Source organism: Nomascus leucogenys, chromosome 15, assembly GCF_006542625.1.
Source record: "Nomascus leucogenys isolate Asia chromosome 15, Asia_NLE_v1, whole genome shotgun sequence".
In the NCBI taxonomy this organism is placed as follows: domain Eukaryota; kingdom Metazoa; phylum Chordata; class Mammalia; order Primates; family Hylobatidae; genus Nomascus; species Nomascus leucogenys.
Genome location: NC_044395.1, coordinates 1447357 through 1472633, shown reverse-complemented (window position 1 = coordinate 1472633; position 25277 = coordinate 1447357). Strand labels below are relative to the sequence as shown.

The following is a 25277-nucleotide window of genomic DNA, read 5'->3' as shown; positions in this document are numbered from 1 at the left end:
GTGTGGTGGAGGGGAAAGAATGGCAGCTTTGTTTATATCACAATAGATCATTTGTATAATAGGAGATCTGAGTCTTCTCCTCCTTGGCCACTTACCACCTCTGGGACCTGGGCAATTTTGTCATCTCTACAGTAGGGATGGCAAACAACACATCATGTAAGACTCCTAGTACCTGGCAATGCTGTCAAAATAAGACATCTTAGATGATAAGGGCTGGCTGCAAATTTTAGTGTTGTAGTTTGAAATGAAGTAGAAGTTTTAAAACAAGTGACAGAATTTAAGGGGTTTTTCCTTGCCTTTCATTGACAGCAATGGCACGGTTTCCAGGATGCTTGCCGCCACCTCTCCAGGGTCCCATGGCAGGGTCAAAGCACAGCACTGTGCTTGCCAAGTGCCTCCCATGGCTCTCAGACCCCTACCTGCAAAGGCAGGTGCTCAAACGTGGCTCTTTTCCTACAGGTGAAGAAAGGATGCTGGGACAGGCAGTGGAGACAGATGCTGTGAGGCTGTCAAAGTCATAACAGCAACTCTTTCTGGTTCCCAACACACTCAGATCTTCCTGGAATGGCCCAGGAAGGCTGTGACTGCTGCGGCAGCCAGGAGGCATGAGCAGAGCCTCCCAAGTCTTCTAGGATTTAGCCAAGGGTGGCATTGGCTGCAGGAAGGGTGTCGGGTCTAGATGACTGACTCTGATGAGCTCTCAGAACCAGATTTAAAAGTGACAGTGAAGCCCTGGGGAAAATGTCCAAAGCAAATGGGATTAGAATACAAATTGTGTTTGGCTGACCGCCCTTGCAGGCACCTTGGCCCCAAGAGATAGTGGGTTCCTCTGGGATAGCTGAGAGAAAAAGGCTTTTTGACAAGTGTTCAAGAGCTCACTTCACAAACACTCTGTTCATTTCTCCCCCAGCCCCTTTCTCTACCTTGTGAAATCATCTACAGCCTCTCCATCTGGGTTGAGGTGAAGAGGATAGGTAAGCAGCATAATGTGTTCAGCAGTTCTGCCTTGCAGGTGAGAGTAGAGAATATTATGGGAAAAAAAACAATAATTGTTGATAATCAGGAATATTCATTGTGAAGTATAAGCACCATCCCACAGGGAAAAATGGTAGGATAGTCATCCGGGAACTGAAAGCTGCCGCTGCTGCCCCAGAGACTGGTGGGCCTACCCTGCCCTGGGGAGCTGGGGTTGGCTTAGGTTGCACATTCTGTCCCAATAGAGAATCAGATCTGCTCATTCACTCTAAGGTATGAATGACTAGATAAGTGCTACTTCCCTCAGAAATACTTGTACCTTCATACCCTCTTGCTAACAAATGACATGAAATATCTACATTTATGCTCCACATAATGATATTTCGGCCAATGATGGACCACATATATGATAGTGGTCTCATAATATTATAATATGGTATTTTTTACTCTACCTTTTCTATGTGTACAGACACAAATCCTTAGCACTGTGTTCCAGTTGCCTACAGTGTCAGCACAGTGACATGCTGTGCAGCTGTGAACCCTAGGAACAGTAGGCTCCACCATACAGCTGAGGTGTGTAGTAGGCTGTACCACCTAGGTGTGTGTAAGTGCATTCTGTGAAGTTCACACATGATGATATGTTGCTGTCATACAAAAGCTTCTTAGCTCATTCCTTTTTGCTCCAGTTTCACCCTACTCCAGTCTCAGCCCACTTCAATTCATGCCATATGTTATCACCTGTTTGTTTTACCTAAACAATTGCTCCAATTGTTTTCTCTTCACAACAAGGCCTTGAGGAGTTTTCATTGCTTTCAGGAAGAATCCTCATCTCTAAACTTGACCTTCAGACCCCTCAGTCTGACTCAATTGGCTTTCTAAGCCTGCAATGCCCACATCTCCAACACAGAAGTTCTCCTTCAGCTCAAGTGCTCCTCTGACTATTTTATGAAAAGCCCCCAGGTTTTTATAGATCCTACCTGGCACATGCTCTCTTCTGTACCTTAAATGCCTCTCACCTCTCACCTTTCTTTGTCTCATAAAATTCTGCTCATCCTTAAAGAGTCTTTCAAATTTGAAACTTTTCTGGAACCAATTAAGTTCACACAATAATCTCTGCCACCTCTAAACAATTAAAATTCTTACAGTCTCTGACACTTAGACAGCATTGCCTTACAGTAGTCATCATTTTATGTGTTTACATTTAGTCTTCCCAAATTACATGGCAATAAGCCGCTTAGAGTTGAGACCTGATTTATTCTACCTTCCCTGCAATCCCAGAACAATGGCAAAGACCTCCATTTTCAAGGGGAATCCTTCGTCAGGGGATGTTTACTCTATGGATCTGGACTGAAGCTAATGGAACTCCATGAAACTGGAGATTATTATTTTTTTAATCCCAGAAGTCAAGTTTGAAATCCCAACTTGAAAGAAAACAACATGATTTTCTCACAAAAGAAAACACTCTTCACAGCTTTTGACCATCACTCCCTTGAGAATGAGCTCTAAGACTGAACTAATGGGTCTATTAGAATTAATTAGACTAATGTGAAATTATTTGCTTAATCTAGGGACAATCTTATGGTGGAGAAAGTCCCCAGAGAGAAGCTGACCAGAGGGTGGAAAAGCCACACAGCTCCCCCATCCCTTTGACAGATGCAGCTCACACAGCTTGTCCCAGACAATCTGGCAAATGTCACAAGGAAGGAGGGCAGGTGAGAAAGTTGGCAAAGTGTGACGTCCTTTCGTTCCCTGGTCCCTGCAACCCTGACCAGCAGTAGGATTTCTGGAAACCAAGCAGAATGCTGTGATTCTGCCAGTCATCCTGAAGTGGGCTTGATCCTAACACATCTGACCACAAGAGCTGATCTTTCTATTGCACTTTGTGCTTTGGCAGACCCCACCTATTGGCTGACTTTTGGAGGAAAAAGTGAAAAGAGCAACTAACCACTGAAAGCAAACAGGGATGGGAATGCTGTCCTTTGTGCCTTGCTCAGGACAAGCCACATTTATTTGCATTTCCAGAGACACTTAAGAAGGCGTTTTGTGGCTAGAGAGATCATTCAGGGTCAATCCTAACAAAGCTGGTCCCTGACACAGACTCTCTGAAAAGGCAGAGAGTTGGCAAATTTTGTTCCCTGAGCTGTCCACCAAATCAACAAACTAACTGCATCCCTACTAAGGAAAAGGCTTCTGTTAGATGATGTAGTGTCATAGGAGCTACAAAGCAGGATAAGACACGATCCCTGTCCTTAAAGACATCAGTCTAAATGGAAAGATACAACTCAAGAACATTAAAGACAGCTAACAATACAGGAAATGAGTAGTTCAGAAAACAAACAAGTCTATAGCTCAGCATTGGGAGGGATCACTGGGAGGTTGGAATGACTAGGGATGGCTTGCTAAGAGAAGTTGCACTGAAGTCAGAACTTGAAAGGAAGATTTCAGAGAAACAGAAGAATGGAATGGATGGAGAAGCAATCAAAGAAATAAGTAAAACAGAGTGAAGAAGTCTTTATATACTGATATGGGTGTTGGTAGGTAAAAGGGCAAGATGTGTGTATTGTATGTTATCATTTATGTAAGAGGAAGAGACAGACAGAGAGCTAGAGAGAATATTGGCTTGTATATGCATATAAGATTTTGGAAGGATACTGAGAACTAATGACATTGATCATCTTGGGAAAGGGGAACTGGTTGGCTGGGGCATAGGGATGGAAGAAAGGCACAGATATTCCACTGTATTCCCTTCTGTATCTTTTAAAATATGAAACATGATTTCTTAAAAAAACAAGAGTAAAAAACTGTAGTGGAATAAGCAATAGATTACTTACAGCATATTTTACGGACTACTTGAGCTGAAACAGAAGGGTTGAGGAGTAGTAAAATGTTTCCATGATGCTCATGACAGGGTCTAAAATTGAATAGGTTATTTCCAAAACATGGATATGCTATAAAGAGAAACTGAGGTCAGGAGTCATTGAGGACAGAGGGAGTAGAGAAAAGACACTTGTAGTTTAAGGGTGTGGAAATGGTCCCTGGTCCCTGCAACCCTGACCAGCAGGAGGATTTCTGGAAACCTAGCAGAATGCCATGATTCTGCCAGTCATCCTGAAGTGGGCTTGACCCTAACACATCTGACCACGAGAGCTGATCTTTCTATTGTGCTTTGTGCTTTGGCAGACCCCACCTATTGGCTGACTTTTGGAGGAAAATGGAAGTGAGAATGAAAAGTTAAGTTTGATTTTTTTTTTCTACTGTCAAAAAGACAAGTGAACGCTTTTAACACACTGTCTTTCAGAGATGAAGCTCTTTTAGTTGCTTTTCTTTTCTGCACACAACATTTTACCACTAATCCTCAAATCCTCTGCAAATGCCAGAAGCCAGGCCAAGCCTTTGCCTGGTGAAACTTTAGTGGTACAATATGGCCTTTCAATAGAAATGCATTTCTCTGCATCATCTTCTCATGATCACAAGAAATAGGAGACAATGGGCCATGTGTCTTGGAGGAAGCAGCGCTGCTTACGTGGTCCCAGTGAGGCACAAGAACGTCCTGACGGTATTTAGGGAGCAGCGTCTGAGAGAGTCATTGCCACCTGGGCAAAGGTGGGGAAGGGGTTTCCACCATGAACGGAATAGCTCTTACTTCCATAATGATGTGACACAGATCAGGCAAACCCCAATCTTCGGCTGCCATTCTGCTTGGCTGAGAGCTGTTTTCGGGGATCAGGGAGCTCTCAGGGCCACATCACCTGGGCTCAACAGGGTATCTTGCTGAGTCTGAATGCTGAGACTGCCAGCAGAGCCCCAAATAGTCCTCGGATCCAGAAATAGCCTGTGGCAGTTATGTTTTGTCTTCCTACTGCAAGGAATCCTTTCATTTTTTCTCATCTGTGAAGACAAATCTTCCAGTGTTTCTGGCAAATGAAAGTCCAAGATTAGCTGAAAATATCTATGAACAGACCCTGCAGCAATTGGCAATCTCCTCCCTGGGGTATGGAGATACTGACAGGATCCTAACAACCTGAGCAGGAAGCACTGCTGCACACCCTTCCCCAGTCCTGCCCCAGCCCTCCAGTGATCCAGCGCCCAACCCCACCTGCCCACACACGAATGGCCCACAGCTAACCCAAGTGACAACATTTTACCATTTTACTAAGAGACAAAGAACCATAATGATGCTGCATTTTCTGTCCCTGGGACTGTCTCTCCCGCTCTGCTTCATACTGGGAGCTCACAAAGGCTGAGACTTCAAATCATTCTTCACGAAAGATGAGTCTATAATATCACACTTACCTAAACTACTTCTGGAACTTGACTTTGACCTCACCCTAGGGCAGGCAACAAGGTTGACAAAGGTTAATAGCAGAAACAGCACAGAAACCTAACCCAGTCTCAAATTTTAAATAAACCCAGATAGAGAGTCCTGAGGATGAGGAGATGGCCTCCATTGAAAACAAAACACATTGTGTCTGTTTGATAAAAGGATGCTAGCTTTCTCCTGCAGCATCGAAATTCCTGTGAAAATGTTTGTTCAGTCTCATTTTAAAATTGTGTGGCTAAATAGGTTTGCTGACTTTAAAGTTGCCTGCAATTTTAAATAATTTCAATCCCTTTAAAAAGTTGAATTGCTTCCTTTTTTCAGGCGGCCGGGAAGATGGCGGACATTCAGACTGAGCGTGCCTACCAAAAGCAGCCGACCATCTTTCAAAACAAGAAGAGGGTCCTGCTGGGAGAAACTGGCAAGGAGAAGCTCCCGCGGTACTACAAGAACATCGGTCTGGGCTTCAAGACACCCAAGGAGGCTATTGAGGGCACCTACATTGACAAAAAATGCCCTTTCACTGGTAATGTGTCCATTCGAGGGCGGATCCTCTCTGGCGTGGTGACCAAGATGAAGATGCAGAGGACCACTGTCATCCGCCGAGACTATCTGCACTACATCCGCAAGTACAACCGCTTCGAGAAGCGCCACAAGAACATGTCTGTACACTTGTCCCCCTGCTTCAGGGACGTCCAGATTGGTGACATCGTCACAGTGGGTGAGTGCCGGCCTCTGAGCAAGACAGTGCGCTTCAACGTGCTCAAAGTCACCAAGGCTGCCGGCACCAAGAAGCAGTTCCAGAAGTTCTGAGGCTGGACGTCAGCCCGCTCCCAACAGTGAAATAAAGTTATTTTCTCATTCCCAGGCCAAAACAAAGTGAAAATGGCCATACTGCCCAAGGTAATTTATAGGTTCAATGCCATCCCCATCAAGCTACCAATGACTTTCTTCACAGAATTGGAAAAAACTACTTTCAAGTTCATATGGAACCAAGAAAGAGCCCGCATCGCCAAGTCAATCCTAAGCCAAAAGAACAAAGCTGGAGGCATCACGCTACCTGACTTTAAACTATACTACAAGGCTACAGTAACCAAAACAGCATGGTACTGGTACCACAACAGAGACATAGATCAATGGAACAGAACAGAGCCCTCAGAAATGATGCCGCATAGCTACAACTATCTGATCTTTGACAAACCTGACAAAAACAAGAAATGGGGAAAGGATTCCCTATTTAATAAATGGTGCTGGGAAAACTGGCTAGCCATATGTAGAAAGCTGCAACTGGATCCCTTCCTTACACCTTATACAAAAATTAATTCAAGATGGATTAAAGACTTATATGTTAGACCTAAAACCATTAAAATCCTACAAGAAAACCTAGGCAATACCATTCAGGACATAGGCGTGGGCAAGGACTTCATGTCTAAAACACCAAAAGCAATGGCAACAAAAGCCAAAATCGACAAATGGGATCTCATTAAACTAAAGAGCTTCTGCACAGCAAAAGAAACTATCATCAAAATGAACAGGCAACCTACAGAATGGGAGAAAATTTTTGCAACCTACTCATCTGACAAAGGGCTAATATCCAGAATCTACAATGAACTCAAACAAATTTACAAGAAAAAAACAAACAACCCCATCCAAAAGTGGGCAGAGAACATGAACAGACACTTCTCAAAAGAAGACATTTATGCAGCCAGAAAACACATGAAGAAATGCTCATCATCACTGGCCATCAGAGAAATGCAAATCAAAACCACAGTGAGATACCATCTCACACCAGTTAGAATGACCATCATTAAAAAGTCAGGAAACAACAGGTGCTGGAGAGGATGTGGAGAAATAGGAACACTTTTACACTGTTGGTGGGACTGTAAACTAGTTCAACCATTGTGGAAGTCAGTGTGGCGATTCCTCAGGGATCTAGAACTAGAAATACCATTTGACCCAGCCATCCCATTACTGGGTATATACCCAAAGGATTATAAATCATGCTGCTATAAAGACACATGCACACGTATGTTTATTGCGGCACTATTCACAATAGCAAAGAGTTGGAACCAACCCAAATGTCCAACAACGATAGACTGGATTAAGAAAATGTGGCACATATACACCATGGAATACTATGCAGCCATAAAAAATGATGAGTTCGTGTCCTTTGTAGGGACATGGATGAAACTGGAAAACATCATTCTCAGTAAACTATTGCAAGGACAAAAAACCAAACACCGCATGTTCTCACTCATAGGTGGGAATTGAACAATGAGAACTCATGGACACAGGAAGGGGAACATCACACTCCGGGGACTGTTGTGGGGTTGGGGGAGGGGGGAGGGACAGCATTAGGAGATACACCTAATGCTAAATGACGAGTTAATGGGTGCAGGAAATCAACATGGCACATGGATACATATGTAACAAACCTGCACATTGTGCACATGTACCCTAAAACCCTAAAGTATAATAATAAAAAAAAAAGATTAAAAAAAATAAAAAAATAAAAAAAGTTGAATTGCTGAGTCAAGTACTTAGAGACAAGGAAATAGGGGTTGGTTAGTGAACAAGGTTACTTCATATTTTGTTACTACATAAAAGCACCCCACAGAGAACAAAGGAAAACAAAATCAGACAAGAGTCAAAAAGAGAGGGGAGCCATTTTGAGATCTCTATGCATAATCTTCCCAACTGTTCCACATAAGTCTCAGAGTTCAGTCTCATGGGACACATCTGGGCCCCTGCCTATTTCTTGTTGCTTCCATTGGCCAGGCCTGGACCACTGGCCATCTCTGGATCTAACTTTGTGCCCAGTACATCCAAACCACACGGGCAAAGCTGGTGGAAGTGTTGGTTTCTCAAGAACTATCTGCACACTAATAACCGGAAAAAGAAGAAGGAAATGTTGTACACACTTACAAAGCTTTTTAAGAATATGCTATACTGAGCACAATATTTTAGAGAGTAACACTTTAATAAAGACATATTTGTGATTGGAATGGATTAAACTAATTGAGAATGGGCTGAGCTAAAAAGGGTTAAAGCAAAGCTATTATTGACTAGCTAAGAATAGAAATGATGGTACATAGAAGACCCCATCATCTTTTTACATTCTATTTTTTCCTACTTGTTGTTATTTATTTTATTTATTTCATTTAATAAGTAAATTAGCTTATGTCTTGTTATCATGCATAGTTATATTCTTAATGTAAACATGAATTTAATATTCCTTGAGGGCTCTTAATTGGCCAGTCTCTGACTGAACTAGAATGCATGGTATGTGATTCACGCCAAGGATATCACAGTCTGCTACAAAGGACCGGAGCCCAGATAGGAAAGTAGATGGACTCTTTGTAACACACATTGTAAAAATCCCAGCTGTCAATCATGTTTCTCATTTTTATCAGGTCTACCTACTTAAAAAGTGAACAACTAGAATGCCATTCATTTATGAATTCAAAAGGCTGTTATCAATCACCAGTTGTTTACCAGTCACTGTCCTAGGTAAGCATGTTATTCTTGAAGAGATTACAGTCTCATGTAGAAGAAGAATAAGAAATAGATGAGTTTCCTATACTGTAGTAAGTTTAAAGTCAGGTAAAATCATAGGATGCTGTGGAAGCACAGAAAAGGCATCTCAAGCCCTACTGCGGCTGGGGGTATGGGGCAAGGTAGCCATGATTCCTGGAGAGGTGGATTCTTGGAGGACAGAAGAAGGGGGCTGGAGGAGCATGGACCCGCAGAACCCAGCTCACTCTGGTTGCCCTCCAAGACCTGGCCTGAACCTACTTTCAGATTCATTCTTTGCATGAAAAGACAGATGGCAGGAAGTCGGGGTGAGAGAGAATATAGGAGAGGAGGGTGGGGAGTCTCGGATGTGCTGGGGCACTGGCCTTTGAGGGCACACAGCAAGCGCCTGCTTCCTTCAGAGATTATGTCAAAGAGGGAGGATGCTCAGGAGGTACCAGTGATGTGCACACATATGGGAGGAAGCACATCCTGCCAAGCAGTGCAGGCACCTACCACAGTTACCAAGAAAGTTTTCGGCAGTCCCTGGGACATGCCACCTTTGCCCCCCAGGCCTGAAACAAGGAGGCCCTGGCTGCTCTTCTATACCCTGTTGCTGTTATGGAAATATTTTGGCAGTTCTTAAAATAATAGTATTCCTACACAACTGAATGTTTCAGAAATGTTTGTTTTTTATTTTTTATTGTGTGTAGGGTTTTGTTTTTTGTTTTTTTGTTGGTTTTTTTTTTTTTTTGCCACTTAGCATCACACCTAAGACAATACAAATATTTCAAGCCACATAGGATGCAAATGCAACAAACAGTTGCCTCTTGGATATTGCAGACCTCAGGAGAAACAATCACTTATTTCTCTTCCTCTCTATTCACCTTTCTCCTCCTCCAACCATTTTCTCTCTTCTTGTGTTTTTTTATCCATTACAGACAAAGAGACAACCCCACAACAGCCAGCCTATGCTCATGGACTTTCCGAACAAGAAGCACCAGACAGAAAACGTCCTCTCTGTCCCACTGCAGTAACACAAAGGAAAAGAAAGGATTCGAGATTTTGCAAAAGAATTAATAGCATCTTCACAGAGCTGAGGTTGCAGGAACAATCTCTTTCCTTCATCAACCTACCAGCTCTCACTCTTTTTCTTAGGTTGAGAAAATAAGAGAGACATCAGCAGGAGAGTTGACTGCTGAAATCCAGTCTTAACCTTTGAAAATATAATTTATTTAAACCCAGCGTATTACAGAAAGCCCAGCGTGGATGGCGGATTAGGTGGCCGAGGCAGCTTCAGTCAAAGAACAGGATAAACTGAGTGTCTCCCCTGAGATCATTCCTACAGGATGAAAATGCTTTCAGCCAAGATACTGAAATAAAAGGTCCTTGCCTGGTGGGAGAATGGATGGTAGGTGAGATGGCAGTGGAGCCTCCCGGGGCAATGGCTAGTGGGTAGCAAGCTGCATCCATTTGGAAATCTCCATGGGAGTGCAAAGAGGATGAAAGACAAAACAGCTTCCAAAGCTTCTAAGGACCGCCAGCAAAACCATGGCCTAGACAGAGCTCTCCCTGTATTCAGACAGCTGTCACCGCCCAATTGACCTGGCAAAGTAAACAGGAGCCCAGGGCATGTCTGGAAAACATGTTTGGGCCAAAAACCCATTAAGGTAATTCTCAACATAGAGGGTCATTCTCTGTGGACTTACAGCTACTCCCTTGATGGAACTATAAGTAGATGGACAGTACAACATCTACTTACTCTCCCAAAGGCTGTCAAAGTTGCTGTAGACCGACCCAAATGGCCTGACTGGGGTACACAGAGAGAAGTGAGTAAAGAGAGAGAACAAACACCAAGACGAATTCTACACGCACTTTTTGTACTCTGATTGTTGTTAGTTTTTTTTTTTCTGATCCAAAAAGAACTTCATAGGAGAAATTTAGTATCAGCGAAAATGGGCTCAATCGCACCGTTCAGATTTCAAATATTTTCTCTGTGTAGCAATCATTGGCAGTGAATTTGCCTTTTTTTCAGTAGGAAAGAAGTCACAGGACATTCATTCATTTATTCATTCTACAGAAATATATTGGGCATTTGTGATATGTTGGACCCTAAGGAGGTGGTGGGTAATGCAGCAATGAACAAAGTAATCCCAACCCTTGCATTCCTGAAGCAGATCATCTGGCAGGAAAGGCAGACTTTGTCCTGGCGATGATTAATATCAGGAGTGTCGCGGAGAACGGCAAGACAGGGCAAGCAGTGAGAAGCACCCCGGAGGGCCGGTGGTTTTGGCCCATTTCACACCTCCGCTGGCTCTCCTTGTCATCATTTACATTCTGAAATCAGAGTATAAAACCTCCTCCCGGGAACCTGTCTAAAAATAAGTTGGCCATTCATAAATTACGGCATCAATACAGAAGCCATGTATTGTTTTTCCTCCATTTTCAGGCACTAGACTGGGTGTGAAGGGGAGAGGCGGATAAGACTCAATGGCAGAGGGCTGACTTTTACAAAACAGGACCCTCGGGAAATGCACAGCTTAACTGTGCAGGACCCTCCCTGTGGTTTGCCACAGGAAGGGCAATTACAAGCCCAGCAGTGCCCCCTGCCCAACAAGGGGATGTCTACACTTAGAAAAAGTTTGGTTGTTTCTCCATTACAGTTGTTTTTCCCGATGTTTTTCTATTTGCCCTCTTCTGTCTTCAGCACATGAAGAGTAGCCATCGCTCTTTGCTTTCTGTTTAGCATAGCTTTTACAGGATGCAAAATAATAGCTATCTCTCGTCCCCTTTAACCTGTTCTCTGGACTTGTCTCTGTGGAATGGGTGGCTAGCAATTTCACAAAGAATAGATCTTTTCACTTTCAACACGGTGAATGCCCTGACTTCTAATCCCAGTTAGCACTCCCACAGGAATACAACATCAGACCCCTGCGATCCTCAGTGCACTAGAGGTGGCAGTGGGTGGAAAATGCACATTACAGCCATTCAGGACTTCAAAAAGGCTTTGAATCCCATTCATTTTCAAAATTTAGGTTAGGATTATTGGTGGAAGTTTGATGGGGATTTTTTTTTCTTTTAGAGTAGAGGTGGACAGGACCTTTTCTACACTGTCCACGGTAAGGCAACTGTAAAGAAATCTAAGCTGGGACCTGGGATGTCCTTGGCAGGAAGCACAACCCAGCTGCATGTCCATCACAGGCCAGGCATTCCTTAGTTTGGGAAGATCCCTCAAGAAAGAGGAAAGACTAGAGACTTTTCTCAATCTCCTGGGGAGAACATTTATAACTTTCTGAAAGAATAACCAAACTATGTACAGTTTGCCCTCAGTTCTCTTCAGAGAGCGAAAGGACAGTGATAACTGGAAATACTTACGTAGGGGTAACCAAAGAGGAGATTTTATCTGCTGCTGTTGTGAACCAAATTAGATATATTTTGAGGAAAGGGTGTATGTATATTAGATTTTAATTAAGTAGTGTTAATTATAATCTATGAGATGTGCTTACTGCTTATCAGATAATTATGAGAAAGCCAATTTGGCTGCTGGCTTGTGACTAATTAAGTGGAATTAGTAATGATAATTATAGATTTCATTTTGGTTTGCCTTTATTGGAAAAGGGGCAAATCTGCTGGCTAAGATGCATCAGGGTGGCAGGACAGAATCCCCAAACCCCTGGAGAGCATCCTGAGCTTCGAGACATTGGGCATGGCAGGAGGATGAAGGGATCAACCTCTGTTGTGGCCTCCTGCCTGCCTCTCCCAGCATCACAATCTTACCAGACTAGCCCTTCTCCCTCACCTCTCTCTCTAGCACCTCCTCCTTCTTCCAGTACAGAGAAGTTCCCCAGTCCATTTTAGTGAGGAAGAGGTTTGACTCCGAGTAAGAGACTTTGGTGACCTGACCAAGGGTCTCGGACATGAATTTGAGAGAACAGGGAGCATTTGCGCCCTCAGTGCATAGATCATGCCACAGTTTGTGGGGTCATGGGGAGAAGGAATGGCTCACAGCATCCTCCATGACCCAACCCCAAATATACCACCTGTACTGCTTAAGAGAATCGTTGTATATTGCAAATTGACTGGTTTCTTTCAAGCCACCTTTCTTCTAGAAGTTGTGTAAGACAAATGGAGTGAGACAAATAACCGAAGTACAGGATCTACTTCCTTTGAAAGGCCACTGAAACCAACCTAAACTATACACAAACTAAAACAATACTTTCTGTTTCATGTTTCCATGTGAAACACTATTTTGAGGTTTCAATTACATGTCTCCTCATTTAACATTTGCTTATGCCTTTACTATTAGAATTTGAATTCCTTGAGAACTGATGCTGTAACCATTTTTTTTCAATTCTGAATGCCTGCTGTCTAATAAACTCACCCTGGAGCTGCAGCACCTGAGGCACCGGAGTCAAGTAAAGAAACAAGTCTCACCATCCTAATTTCATCCCAGGCCATCACTTTGTAGTATTTTTATCTTGGGCAAATCACTTAATCTATCTAAGCCTCGGGTTGTTTTATTGCTTTTTTTTTTTTTGTCTTTGTATAATGGAGATAATAACGGTACCCACTTTAAAGGATACATGAAATGACTTACGTAGCGTTTAGCACATTCTTGGCCCATAGCAAGCGCTCTGCAAATCTGTGTTTCTCAGCTGGTCCGTGAGCTGCCTGCAGCTGAACCTCTTGGAGGAACTGTAACAGATGCAGTACCTCAGCCCACCTCAGACCCATTGAATCAGAAACTCAAACTAAGGCCCAGGTGTCTGCATTTTCCACAAGCATTCCCCAGAGGATTCTCGCGCACAGTGGCACGTTCATGGCCATCACAAGCAATACCAGCTCTGCGTAAAGTCCCAGTGCACATCAACATACCACACTAAATGGAAGGAAGGTTCTTGGGATGCACTCAGTCCTACCTCAGCCTGAGTCATGACCAGAACAGATTAAAGGAGTTAAGGCAGGTACATTGGCAACCTGGAAGCTCCAGAGCCTACGTGTTCTCATTACTGTCAGAAATGCAGCCCCAGCCAAGAGCCCTCGCAGAACAGACTCTGCCGTGCACACACGTACCCTGCACACAGGCCCTGAAGGGCTTCTTGCAGAGCTCGGAGGCAAGAAGGGCAGCACACCAAAGGAATCCTACAGTGACTCAGGTCAAGCGTCACACCATTGACCCTGCCACTGCTCACACTGTTGAGTGGGGTCCTCACCCATTTGGGCCCCACCCAAGTCGCACACTCTCGAGGAGCCCATATGCTGGGAACCAGCTCCACACCACAGTGGGCCACACGCACCCACCGAACAAATGACACCCATGGCTGAATTCTATCTTTAGACTCCGCCCCCATTGTGCACATCCTTGAGAAAAGCCACCACCGGCCTTTCCACTCACGATGCTAAGGCCTGGCCCGGCCTTCGAAGAGCACTGAACTCTAAGCTTGCCTTGCTAATACCACTTGCTTTCTGAGCACCACCCAATGAGCCAGCCCAGGGGGCTTGTCACCTCAAAATCAAGAAAAAGGAGAATGTTTCTAAAAGGAGCAGCGCCTAACTTAACCAATTTCTGCACACTCATTCTGTGGACGCCAATCCAAGACACACAGTGCTCCGGGCTCCACACTTTTTCCTTCTTAGAGCAGGTATCCCAGCACATCCAGCCCTTCCCTTCCCTTGATCGGATGGCTTGGTCTCAGTCCCGATCACCTACATCTGCAGCTAGCCCACGCTTGCTCATCCATTCACTGGTGATCTTTTGCCCTGAACTGGCTCTGTTGAATCTCTCACATCTCATGAGGTGCTATTATCACTGTCTTTATTTGACAGATGAGGAAACTGTGGTCTGGAGGGTTGCCTGTTCATGTAGCCTGGAGTGGTAGAACCAGACTTTGGCCTTGCCCTGCACCTCAGCACCCCACTGCCTTCTGCTTTTTCTGAGTTCAGCAAGTGTGTGCTCGTCCCATCCTTACAGGTGTCCAGGGCCTTCTGCCTTCCACTTGCTCGCCACGAGACTTAAGAGCCACAGTGTCTGGTTTATGATCTGCTCCCTCTTTGAGACTTGAACTACGCCCTCAGGCAGTGTCACTCAGACTCTTCTTCTGACTATAAAACCCTATCCATTCTCTACAAGGTCTGGATTAAACCTTCTATCATGCATGAAACCCTTTCTGACCCCTTTTCTGTAAAACACTATCTCCTTCTTCTGAAACCTTGTTGTGCCAGCTAACAGTCTTGTATTATTATGCATCTATTCCAGTGCCATCCATATCTGACTTTCCTCAGTTGGAGATAAACTGCTTACAGAGGATCATGCTCCATTTGTATTTTTAAGCTCAATGGCATCTACCATAGAGCTTTGCCTGTAGTTCATACAATATTGAATGGGATGATCGAATAATTTGGACCTAAATTACTTGCTTTGCGTATAAAGTCTTACTTCTGTGTCTTGCTGGAATTATTTTCCACTTAATTACATGCCATGGCACCAAGAACGCAAAGGCTTTTGTTCACACTGAGTGGGGCCCAGGCACTTGGGGGGCTCTGGCCAGGCCTATGTAGACATAGGTGGCAAAGATAATTGAAGAGATTACTTAGACGAATAGCTCACCAATGCTAAATAACTTTATCGAGATTAGCCATATATGACTGTGAAGTTGTAGCACAAATTTGGGACCAGGATTTCATCATGAAGCTAATTCGAGACATTCATTGAACAGCTTATAAACACAAAAGTACACCAGGCTGCCTCTGTCCCAAAGGAGTTTACAATCAAATATAACATTAGAGCTTAAAAGACCCTTAAATAATAAGAATCTAATCACCTCATTTTACAGGAGAGAAGAGTCAAGCCCAGAAAGGGGAAGTTACTGACCAATGGCCACACAGCTTCCCAGAGACAGACACAGTATTAGAACCCAAGTCTCTGCCATTGTACCATAATTCTTCTCCCCAGATCAAAAAAAAAAAAAAAAATGTATGTAACTGTGGCTACAATTTTAGATGAGAAAATAAAATGCATTCAGGCCATCCATGGGAATTATTTTGTAGCAGAGGTCCACCAAAGATCATGTCTCTTAAATCAGTGGTGAAATCCATTGTTTGTTGATAGGTTTTGTTCCAGTATGAAAAATAAGCTATGACTACAATAAGTGCCATATCAGAGGTCTATCTGAGTTAAGCCTCGAAAAACAGTTTAAATTTACACAGGGTGAGATGAGACTGAAAAAAAGGGGGGAAAGTTAAATGAAATAATGTGCAGGACAGTGTTCATAACCTTTAAATAAAACTAATGTAAGGTGTTGACTATTCAACGGGATAGAGGAGTACAGGAAGGAGGGATGGGACACTGAGACCCTTCTATTCCAGGGATGGCAAGTAAAATGGACCAACCTGAAGGTCTGATTTCTAGGAGATGAGAGAGGAAAGCTGAGGTCAGAAACCTAATGGGCTTTGAGTGTCACAACAATGAGTCTGTACTAAAGAAATTCCAAGTGGTGCAGTCTCCATAAAGCAGAAACTTTGGCACTTAGAGGAACCAGGATCAGAGTAAAGCAGATAGCTCTGTCACTAAGGCACAGCCTTGGAAGTGGAAGCGAGGAAGTCAGAAAAGTACAGTAACTGAAAATTCAGGGAACCCTGAAGCTGGGTTTTCAGCTCCTCACAACTCATCAATATAGATCAATGATGGTGAGAGGAGTCACAGATATTAGGGAAGACAATGATGCCAATGGTGTCATCAGTGACATGGGAGGAGAACATCTGAGAGGAAATGGGAGTTTGAAATCAGACGTCCTGCATTTGAGGCAGCAGACAACATGCAGTTAAGGGTGGCTAGCGAGGTGTTGCTTGTTAGCATATCTGGTTCACTGGTTTCATACGGGAAAGCATGGATTTTACAAATTTACAACAGCAAAAATACCATCAATGTCTGTGAAAAGCCCCCAGAGGATCTGGGTCCTGCCTTACACCTGAGTAGGAGGGAGGGTAGGCAGTGGCCACAACCAGCAGGGAGGGTGGCCGGGGCATGGCAGTGAGGGGTGAGTGGGAGGAGGCTACTGAATGCTCCTGTTACCTCTGTCCCATCTCACCCTTGGGCGAAATGAGCTTGTTCTGTCACCACTGAAATCAGCTACCAGAGCTTAAGATTCAATAAAGATGGCAGCATAAATAAATGGGATGAAGAAAATTGATGTTATGAAAACTAGCTTATTATGTGGAGAAAAATAAAGCTTGTTATCTATTTTAACTCAACATTCAAAGATAGACACAGTATAGATTAAAATTTAAAATGATGAGGGTAAAACTGAGAATTCAACAGAAAAAAAAAATAGAAGAATATTTTCATGACCTGAGGTAGAGAATGTTGGCTTAAACAAAAGCCCAAAATGTTACACAAAAAATATATACATTTGATCACATTGAAATTAAAAATTCACTTCAACAGAGAACATGATAGAATTAACAGATAATAATAGACTAGAAAACGATATTTGAAGTGTCTAAAAACTGATATGGCTAGTATTTAGAATATACAAACTGCATATAAGGAAAAAGACAATAACCTCGATAAAAATGTGGGCAAAATATTTGAATGAGAAATTTTAAGAGGAGAAAAAACAAATGCCTTACAAATATATACAAAGAAAATTATTTAGTGATTAGAAAAAGGTTGAGGTAAAACAAAAATGAAATATCAGTTTGTATCTGGAAGAATGGCAAAATTTAGGAAGTACTGAAGAAAGTGAAGAGTAGGACATCCATAGCATTGTAGTTGGAAATGCAGACTAGAATAGATAGATAGATAGATAGATAGATAGATAGATAGATAGATAATAGATAGATATGATAGATAACATAGATAAATAGACGATTGATTAGATAAGTAGGTAATAGGCAGATTAGATAGATTGATAAATAGAAAAAGAGAGATAGTCTTATAGATAGATTTATTGATGGATAAATAGATGATAAACAGATTAGATAGATACATAGATACATAGATGATAGATTAGATAGATTCATAGATAGAGATTTATAGATAGATAAATAGATATATAGATGATAGATTAGGTAGATAGGTTAGATAAATAGATGATAGATAGATAGATAGATAGATAGATAGATAGATAGATAGATGATAGATAGAATAGGCAGATTAGATAAATAGATTCATAGATTCATAGAGAGAAAGAGAGATTTATAGATGGATAGATACATAGATGATAGATAGATAGATAGATAGATAGATAGATAGATAGATAGATAGATTAGATAGATAGAATGGATACATAGATGATAGATGGATAGATAGTTTCATAGAGAGACTTATAGATATATTTATAGATGAATAGATGATTGATAGATTTATAGATGAAAGATAGATTAGACAGATAGACAGATTAGATAGATAGGTAGATAGAAGGATAGATTCATAGATAGATAGACAAATAGATGGACAGATTAGATAGATAGATAGATAGATAGATAGATAGATAGATAGATACATAGATGAATAGATAGATTAGATAGATGATAGATAGATAGATAGATATTTGCAAGAGCCTAAAAAGCACCCATTAAATGTGTTTGAATTATTCTTTACAAGGAGATGGCAGTGGAAAATGGGGATATCAAAGAATAACTCCATAAATAAAACAAGAAAAAGGTCTTAACTGCATGGTCCAATGATGATAATGTCCCATGAATGAGATATTCAATATTCTATACCTAGGATTCTAAATTCAAAAAAAATCCAGCCAGCAGTTGGAAATACAAATTGGTGACTCAGAGAACTGAGATAAAAAGGAGGGATTGGCAGATGCACACCTAGAAGTGACAGACAAATCCATAGGTAGGTAGTGGACATGTTGCCAAAGAACAGAGCCAAGAAAGGAAATCAAGAAGAACTGAGGACACATAACAGATAGTAAAAACCACAGAAAAAAAATAAGCAGAAACTTTTCAAATTCATTTATAAGGCTACAACCATGCTGAGACAAAATCTAACTAGAAAAGATTTAGACCAATTTTACTAATGTGTATATTGTAAAACAATAGTAAAATAGAATTTAGCAGCATATTAAAAATTGTACCATATCCAAGTAGAGGTCATGTCATGGATACTAGAAGCTTTCAACTATCAAAGATTTATCAATGATAAGTTGTTACATTAAAATATAAAGGGAAATTACTTTCTTGGCATTCAACAATATTATTACAGTTGTTAAATTAAGTATATACTAACAGTTGTTAAAATTAACAACTATATATAATGAAGAAGAAAGTAAAAAAAAAAGGAAAAAAAGGAAATTTCCTAAAGCACATAAATCTTTATAGCAAAAATCAACTGCAAATATTATATTAAATTTTGAAGCACAGAAAGCAATTCTATAAGCATGGGAATAAAAAAAGAATATCCAGTACTATTTTAGAGTTTTAAATAAACACTGAGAGAAGAAAAAGAGAAATATCTATTATCATCGAAAAGCAACATAGTTATCTTTTTAAAAATACAAACACTTCATTTAAAAATGAAAACTTGCTAAGGGTTCAATAAAGTGACTGGATATAAAAGAAATATACAAAAAGCAATAGCTTTCTTTTACACCAGCATTAAGCAGTTATAAAGTACAGTTATAAGGGAAATCCTTTCAAAACATCAAAATGTGTGACATACCTAGGAATTAATGTAATAAGAAATGCACAAAACCTATAAAAATAAAACCACAAAAATTATGGAGGAATTTTTTTAACGTCCTGAATGAACGGTGAAGTCACCCATGATGAACTAACTCTTGCTTCTCTAATCAAAAGCGACCCTTTTCACTGGTGATCTAGATTCCAATTCTTCTCATCTTATTGGAGACTTTGCTCAGTAAACAATTTTCCTTTCTGCATCATCAAGTTTCTTTCTGTACTAGATCAGTCCTCTCATATAAATACCCATAACATTACAAGCAAACTGAAATAAGACCTGCATTACCACATCAAAGCTTGCAGCAAAACATCTCCAAAGAGTTCCTTAGAGTTGGTACATTCCATCTGCATTATTCTGGGTTCCATATATGCAAATCCACCTACTTGCTAAAAATTATTTATAACCATAAATCAATACTTACAGAGCATTTCTGGTCATTTGTGGATGTGTGCAAAGCAGTAAACACATTTGAGTTGCCTGGCATGCACATTCCCAGCTGAGGTTAATCAAGGTGGTGCCCTGCTTTCTTGTCCAACGTTTCACAGTCTACTTAGTGCCATGCTTTTTGTTTTTTTTTTCTTTTACTTTTTGTTGGTGATTTCACTCTTTAAAATGGCCCACAGGCATAGAGCTAAATTGCTATATAGTACTCATAAGTGCAAGAAGGCTATAATGTGCCTTACAGAGAAAATATGTGTGTTAGAGGATCTTTGTTTAAGCACGAGTTATAGTGCTGTTGGGTTCAATGTACATGAATCAATAATATACATGAATTAAGTCTTTGTGCAAAAACACACATAACCCAATAAAGAACCAGAAGCTTGCAGGAACCTAACCCTGTATTTTCTCTAGGAGCAATGGTTTCATATTCACTAAGAGAATGTTTGTGGTGATTTTATAGAACATTACCACAAATGACAAAAATTGACTGTATTTCTGTTTCCTCTGTTTCATTCTTTCCTCAACTCCAGTCAAGTTTCCAAACTCAACATGTTTTTGTAATGACTCTGGTGAAGGTCACCAATCACTTTTGTATTGCCAGTTCCAAAGGGCCGAAGAATCTGTCTTCTGCCTTCATATTTGACTACCAACAACTTCCTACACAGTAGCCACCTCTTTTTAAGCACTTCTTTTTTTTCTCTTCCTCAGAATTACACTATCAGGTTTTTCTTCCTATTCCAATGCTTGCTCCTTCACAGCCTCCTCTACTGAGTCTTCCTTTCCTTGACATCTATGTGGGATTTCCTCAGAGCTCTCTTAACAGCCTCTTCTCTGAGAATCTTATCCAAACCAATGGCTTTAACAGAAAACAAGATACTAATGATTCTCAAATATCTACACAAGCACAATGCTTTTTTGAAGTCAGGACTTGTAATTCCACTTGCCTCTTGCCATCTCTACTCAGAGGGTACTTTAGAGTACACACAGAATATGCGGCCATTCCTTATTCTTTGCAGTCTTGTTCCCTCTGGCGCGCTCTCTCTCTCTCTCTCACTCCCCTCTCTCTCTTTCTCTCTTCTCTCTCTCTCTTTCCCTCTCTATCTCCCCTTTCCCTCTCTATCTGTCTCCCTCTTCCCCTCCACCCCCTACATAACCAATGCATCAAAAACTCTCTGGTTCTATTTCCAAAACATATGCCAAATCCATTAGCATCCCTCAACTCCTCTGTTACTGCCATATTCCAGAGCCCCATCATTGTTCATTCTGATTACATCAATAGTTTTCTAAATAGCTTCCTACCTCCTCTCTTTCCCCCTCAACACACACATAATCTATTCTTGTAAGGTACTAGAATAAGCTGGTAAATTGCAAATCAAATCATTCTCTTATACTCAAAACCCTCCAAAGGCTTCTTACTGTATTTAGAATAATATCCAAATCTTTTATCATGACCCCTGAGACTTTACATGATCTAATCCTTGTCTGTCTCTGACCAGGGAGAAAATACTTCATCTTGCAGCGTACTCCCTACTGGTCTTTTGTGATCTTTTGAAATAGACAGTGTAGTTCCCAGCTTAGGGCTTGTGTCCTGGCTGCTCCCTCTGTCTAAAATGCTCTTCTCTCAAATTTGTCCTTAGCTGACTCCTTGTGATCAGGTCTCAGCTAAAACATCACTGTCTCTGAGAAGATTTCCTGAATATACCATCCAAACAGACTTCCTCTCAATTATGTTCTATTTGATCAACCTGGTGTTTTTCTCTTCATAGTGCATACATTATCTGAAATGGTCCTTTTATTATCTTTTATTCTTCTGCTTATCATGAGTCCTCCCCACACCACTCTGCACAATGTTTAAGCCTAATAACAGCAGGAACTTTGGCAACCTTGTTTATCTCAGAGGCAAGGATAGTTTCTAGCAATAGATCATAAATATATATTTATTGATTGTGCGATCTTATTGGGAAATCTCAATATTGTAGAGATACCGTGTGTGTGTGTGTGTGTGTGTGTGTGTGTGTGTGTGTGTGTAAATTTAAAGTAATCCCAATCAGAATCTCAGTGATGTTGGTGCTTAACTTATCAATAAGAAGTCATTCTGTAGCAAACTGAATCCAACAGCACATCAAAAAGATAATGCACCATGATCAGGTGGGATTCATCCCAGGGATGCAAGGATGGTTAAACATATACAAATCAATAAATGTGATATAACGCCTAAATAAAAAAGGACGAAAATCATATTGTCATCTCAATAGATGAAGAAAAGGGTAAAATTCAGCATCCATTCATGATAAACATCCTCAACAAAGTAGGCATAGAAGGAACACACTTCAACATAATAAAGGGCATATACAACAAACTCACAGCCAACATCTTACTTAACAGAAAAGTTGAAAGCATTCCCTCTAAGAAATGGAACAAGACAAAGATGCCCACTTTTATCACTTCTATTCTACATAGTACTGGAATTCCTTGCCAGAACAATCAGGCAAGAGAAAACAATAAAAGGCATTCAAATTGGAAAAGAAGAAGTCACATTATCCTTGTTCAATGATGATATGATCTTATATCTAGAAAACTCTAAAGATACCACCAAAAATCTCTTATGTTAGATAAACAAATTTCATAAAGTTTCAGGATACAAAATTAACAGAAATCAGTAGTTTCTATACACCAATGATGATCTAACCAAGGCTAACTCAAGAATGCAACCCCATTTACAACAGCTAAAGAAAATAAAATATCTAGGAATATATGTAACCAAGAAGGTGAAAGATACCTAAAAAATTATGATGGAATAAATCATAGATGACACAAATAAATGAAAAAAATCCCATGCTTATAGATTGGAAGAATCATTACTGACCAAAGCAATCTACAGATTCAATGCAATCTTTATCAAATTACCAATGTCATTTTTCACAGAATTATAAAAAACAATGCTAAATCTTATATGGGACAAAATAAAAACCAGAATAGTTACAGCAATCCCAAGCAAAAAGAACAAAGCTGGAATCATCATACTACATGACTTCAAATTATACTTCAAGGCTATGGTAACCAAAGCTGCATGGTACTGACATAAAAATACACACATAGATCAATGGGACAGAAGAGAGAACCCACCCCCCAAAAAAGCCACATACCTACAACCAACTGATTTTTGACAGGATCAACAAAAATCTGCACTGGGGAAAGGATAACCTCTTCACTAAATGGTGTTGGGAAAATTGGATACCCATATGCAGAAGAATGAAACTGGACCCCTCTCTCTCACCATATGCAAAAACTCAAGATGGATTAAAGACCTAAAGGTAAGACCTGAAACTATAAAAATCCTAGAAGAAAGCCTAAGAAAAACTTTTCTGGACATTGGCCTAGGCAAAGAATTTACGACCAAGTTCCCAAAAGCAACTTCAGCAAAGTCAAAAATAGATAAATGGGACTTAATTAAACTAAAAGCTTCTGCACAGCAAAAGAAACAATCAAGAAAGTCAACAGACCACCTAAATAATGGTTTTTAAAAAAAAAAAAAACAAAAAAACTGTAAACTATGCATCTGACAAAGGGCTAATTCCAAAATCTACAAGGAACTCAAACAACTCAACAAATAAAAAAACAACCCCATTTAAAAGCGGACAAAGGACACAAACAGACATTTTTCAAAGGAAGACATATAAATGGCCAGCAAACATATTAAAAGGGCTCAACATCACTAATCAGAGAAATGCACATTAAAACACAGTAAGATGCTATCTTACACCAGTCAGAATGACTATTAGTAAAAAGTCAAAACACAACAGATGTTAGTGAGGATGCAGAGACTAAAAAATGCTTATACACTGTTGGTGGAATGTAAATTAATACAAAATAGAACTACCATTCAATCCATCAATCCCACTACCGGCTATCTACCCAAAGGGAAATAAATCATTATTTTAAAAAGATACCCGCACTTATATGTTCATTACAGCACTATTTATAATAGCAAAGTTACGGAATCAAGCTAAGTGTCCATCAACAGAGAAATGAGGAAAATGTGTGTGTGTGTGTGTATATACATATATATATTTATACATGCACACAGATATATACACACACATATTTATACATACATATATATCCTACATACACACACGCACACACCGTGGAATAACACTCAGTCATTAAAAAACGCAATGTCTTTTGCAGCAACGTGCATGGAACTGGACACCATTATCGTAAATAAAAGTGAAGATTTAGGTACCTCATACCAAATACATTAGCAGCTTAAAATCAGCTATGGCTAAGGATGTATACCCTAAAATCAGCAAATGCTACACATCAGGCCTTGTTTTACTCCTTCAGAGAGCTTGTTTTTACCTGCACACCACTGTGCCCAGGACACATGCAAGAGAAAAGTTCTGAGGGTGAGAATAAAAACAAAGTGGCACAAGGTTGTAATTCTCAGCAGGAACCCACCTTTCTGAGATTTCCACCCTTACCTACATATTAAATATGAAAAGTCTCAAATGACCTGCTTTTTTCATAGTTCAATATTTCACTGTGAGTTCTTTGTATTTTATATGCAGATATACTTGAACATTGTATATTCCTAATTTTTCATCTTTTGAATCTCATATTCTGTAAGACATAAATTCATACAGGAATCAGCAAAGCATGTGGAGGCCCAGGATGGCAGGCAGGGTCAGTGAAGTAAAACAAGTGTCAGGAGTGAGCTACTAAAGCCAATGAAAGTGAGAATCCCAAGAAAAGGCAAATATGCTTCCAAATAGGCCACCTCCTCTCAACATGGAAGCCCAGGTCAGCCCAGGAAATATAAGTGAGACCATGCCACTCCTCTGTGGACAACGGTCTTCCAATGACTTTCCAACTCAACAAGAATAAAAGCTCCCACTGGCAGTCTCTCCTCCTTTCTTGCTTTTTTTGATGATTGAGTCCTCCTTCCAATATACCAGCCATAATCCTACATCAGCAGGGAGGCTGCATCCCAGATGGCTGTCCTCATGGCTTGCTATCTCATCCCCTTTACATCTTTAAAATGTCATCTTCCTTCACCCTAGGCCCCCGTCAACGTTATGCTGTTCCATAACTCTTATCCCCTTATACCATAGAGTTTATGTATTCTTTAACTGTCTATCTCTCCTCAACAGAATGGAAGCTGCATGAAGGCAGAATTGCTAAGTGTCTTGCTTGCTGCCATATCCCCTGTACCTAGAACACTGCCTGACAGAGAGTGGGTAGGTGTTTACTAAACATTTATCGAATGAATGAGTGAGTGAATGAAAAGTCAGGAGTGTGAAATTCTATAGGAAAGGTGATGAAAGGTCAGTG

At 40.7% G+C, this 25277-nt stretch overlaps 2 protein-coding genes across 4 annotated transcripts in view; one reads left to right on the top strand and one right to left on the bottom strand.

Moving 5' to 3' along the window:
* OPCML (opioid binding protein/cell adhesion molecule like) overlaps positions 1-25277 on the bottom strand; it is a 1139289-nt gene that overhangs the window by 1073809 nt on the left and 40203 nt on the right. The window lies entirely within an intron of this gene.
* LOC100599550 (40S ribosomal protein S11) lies at positions 5609-6161 on the top strand. Its single transcript, XM_030829260.1, has one exon. It carries the CDS (start codon positions 5630-5632, stop codon positions 6104-6106), a length of 477 nt encoding a protein of 158 aa, XP_030685120.1. The 5' UTR covers positions 5609-5629; the 3' UTR covers positions 6107-6161.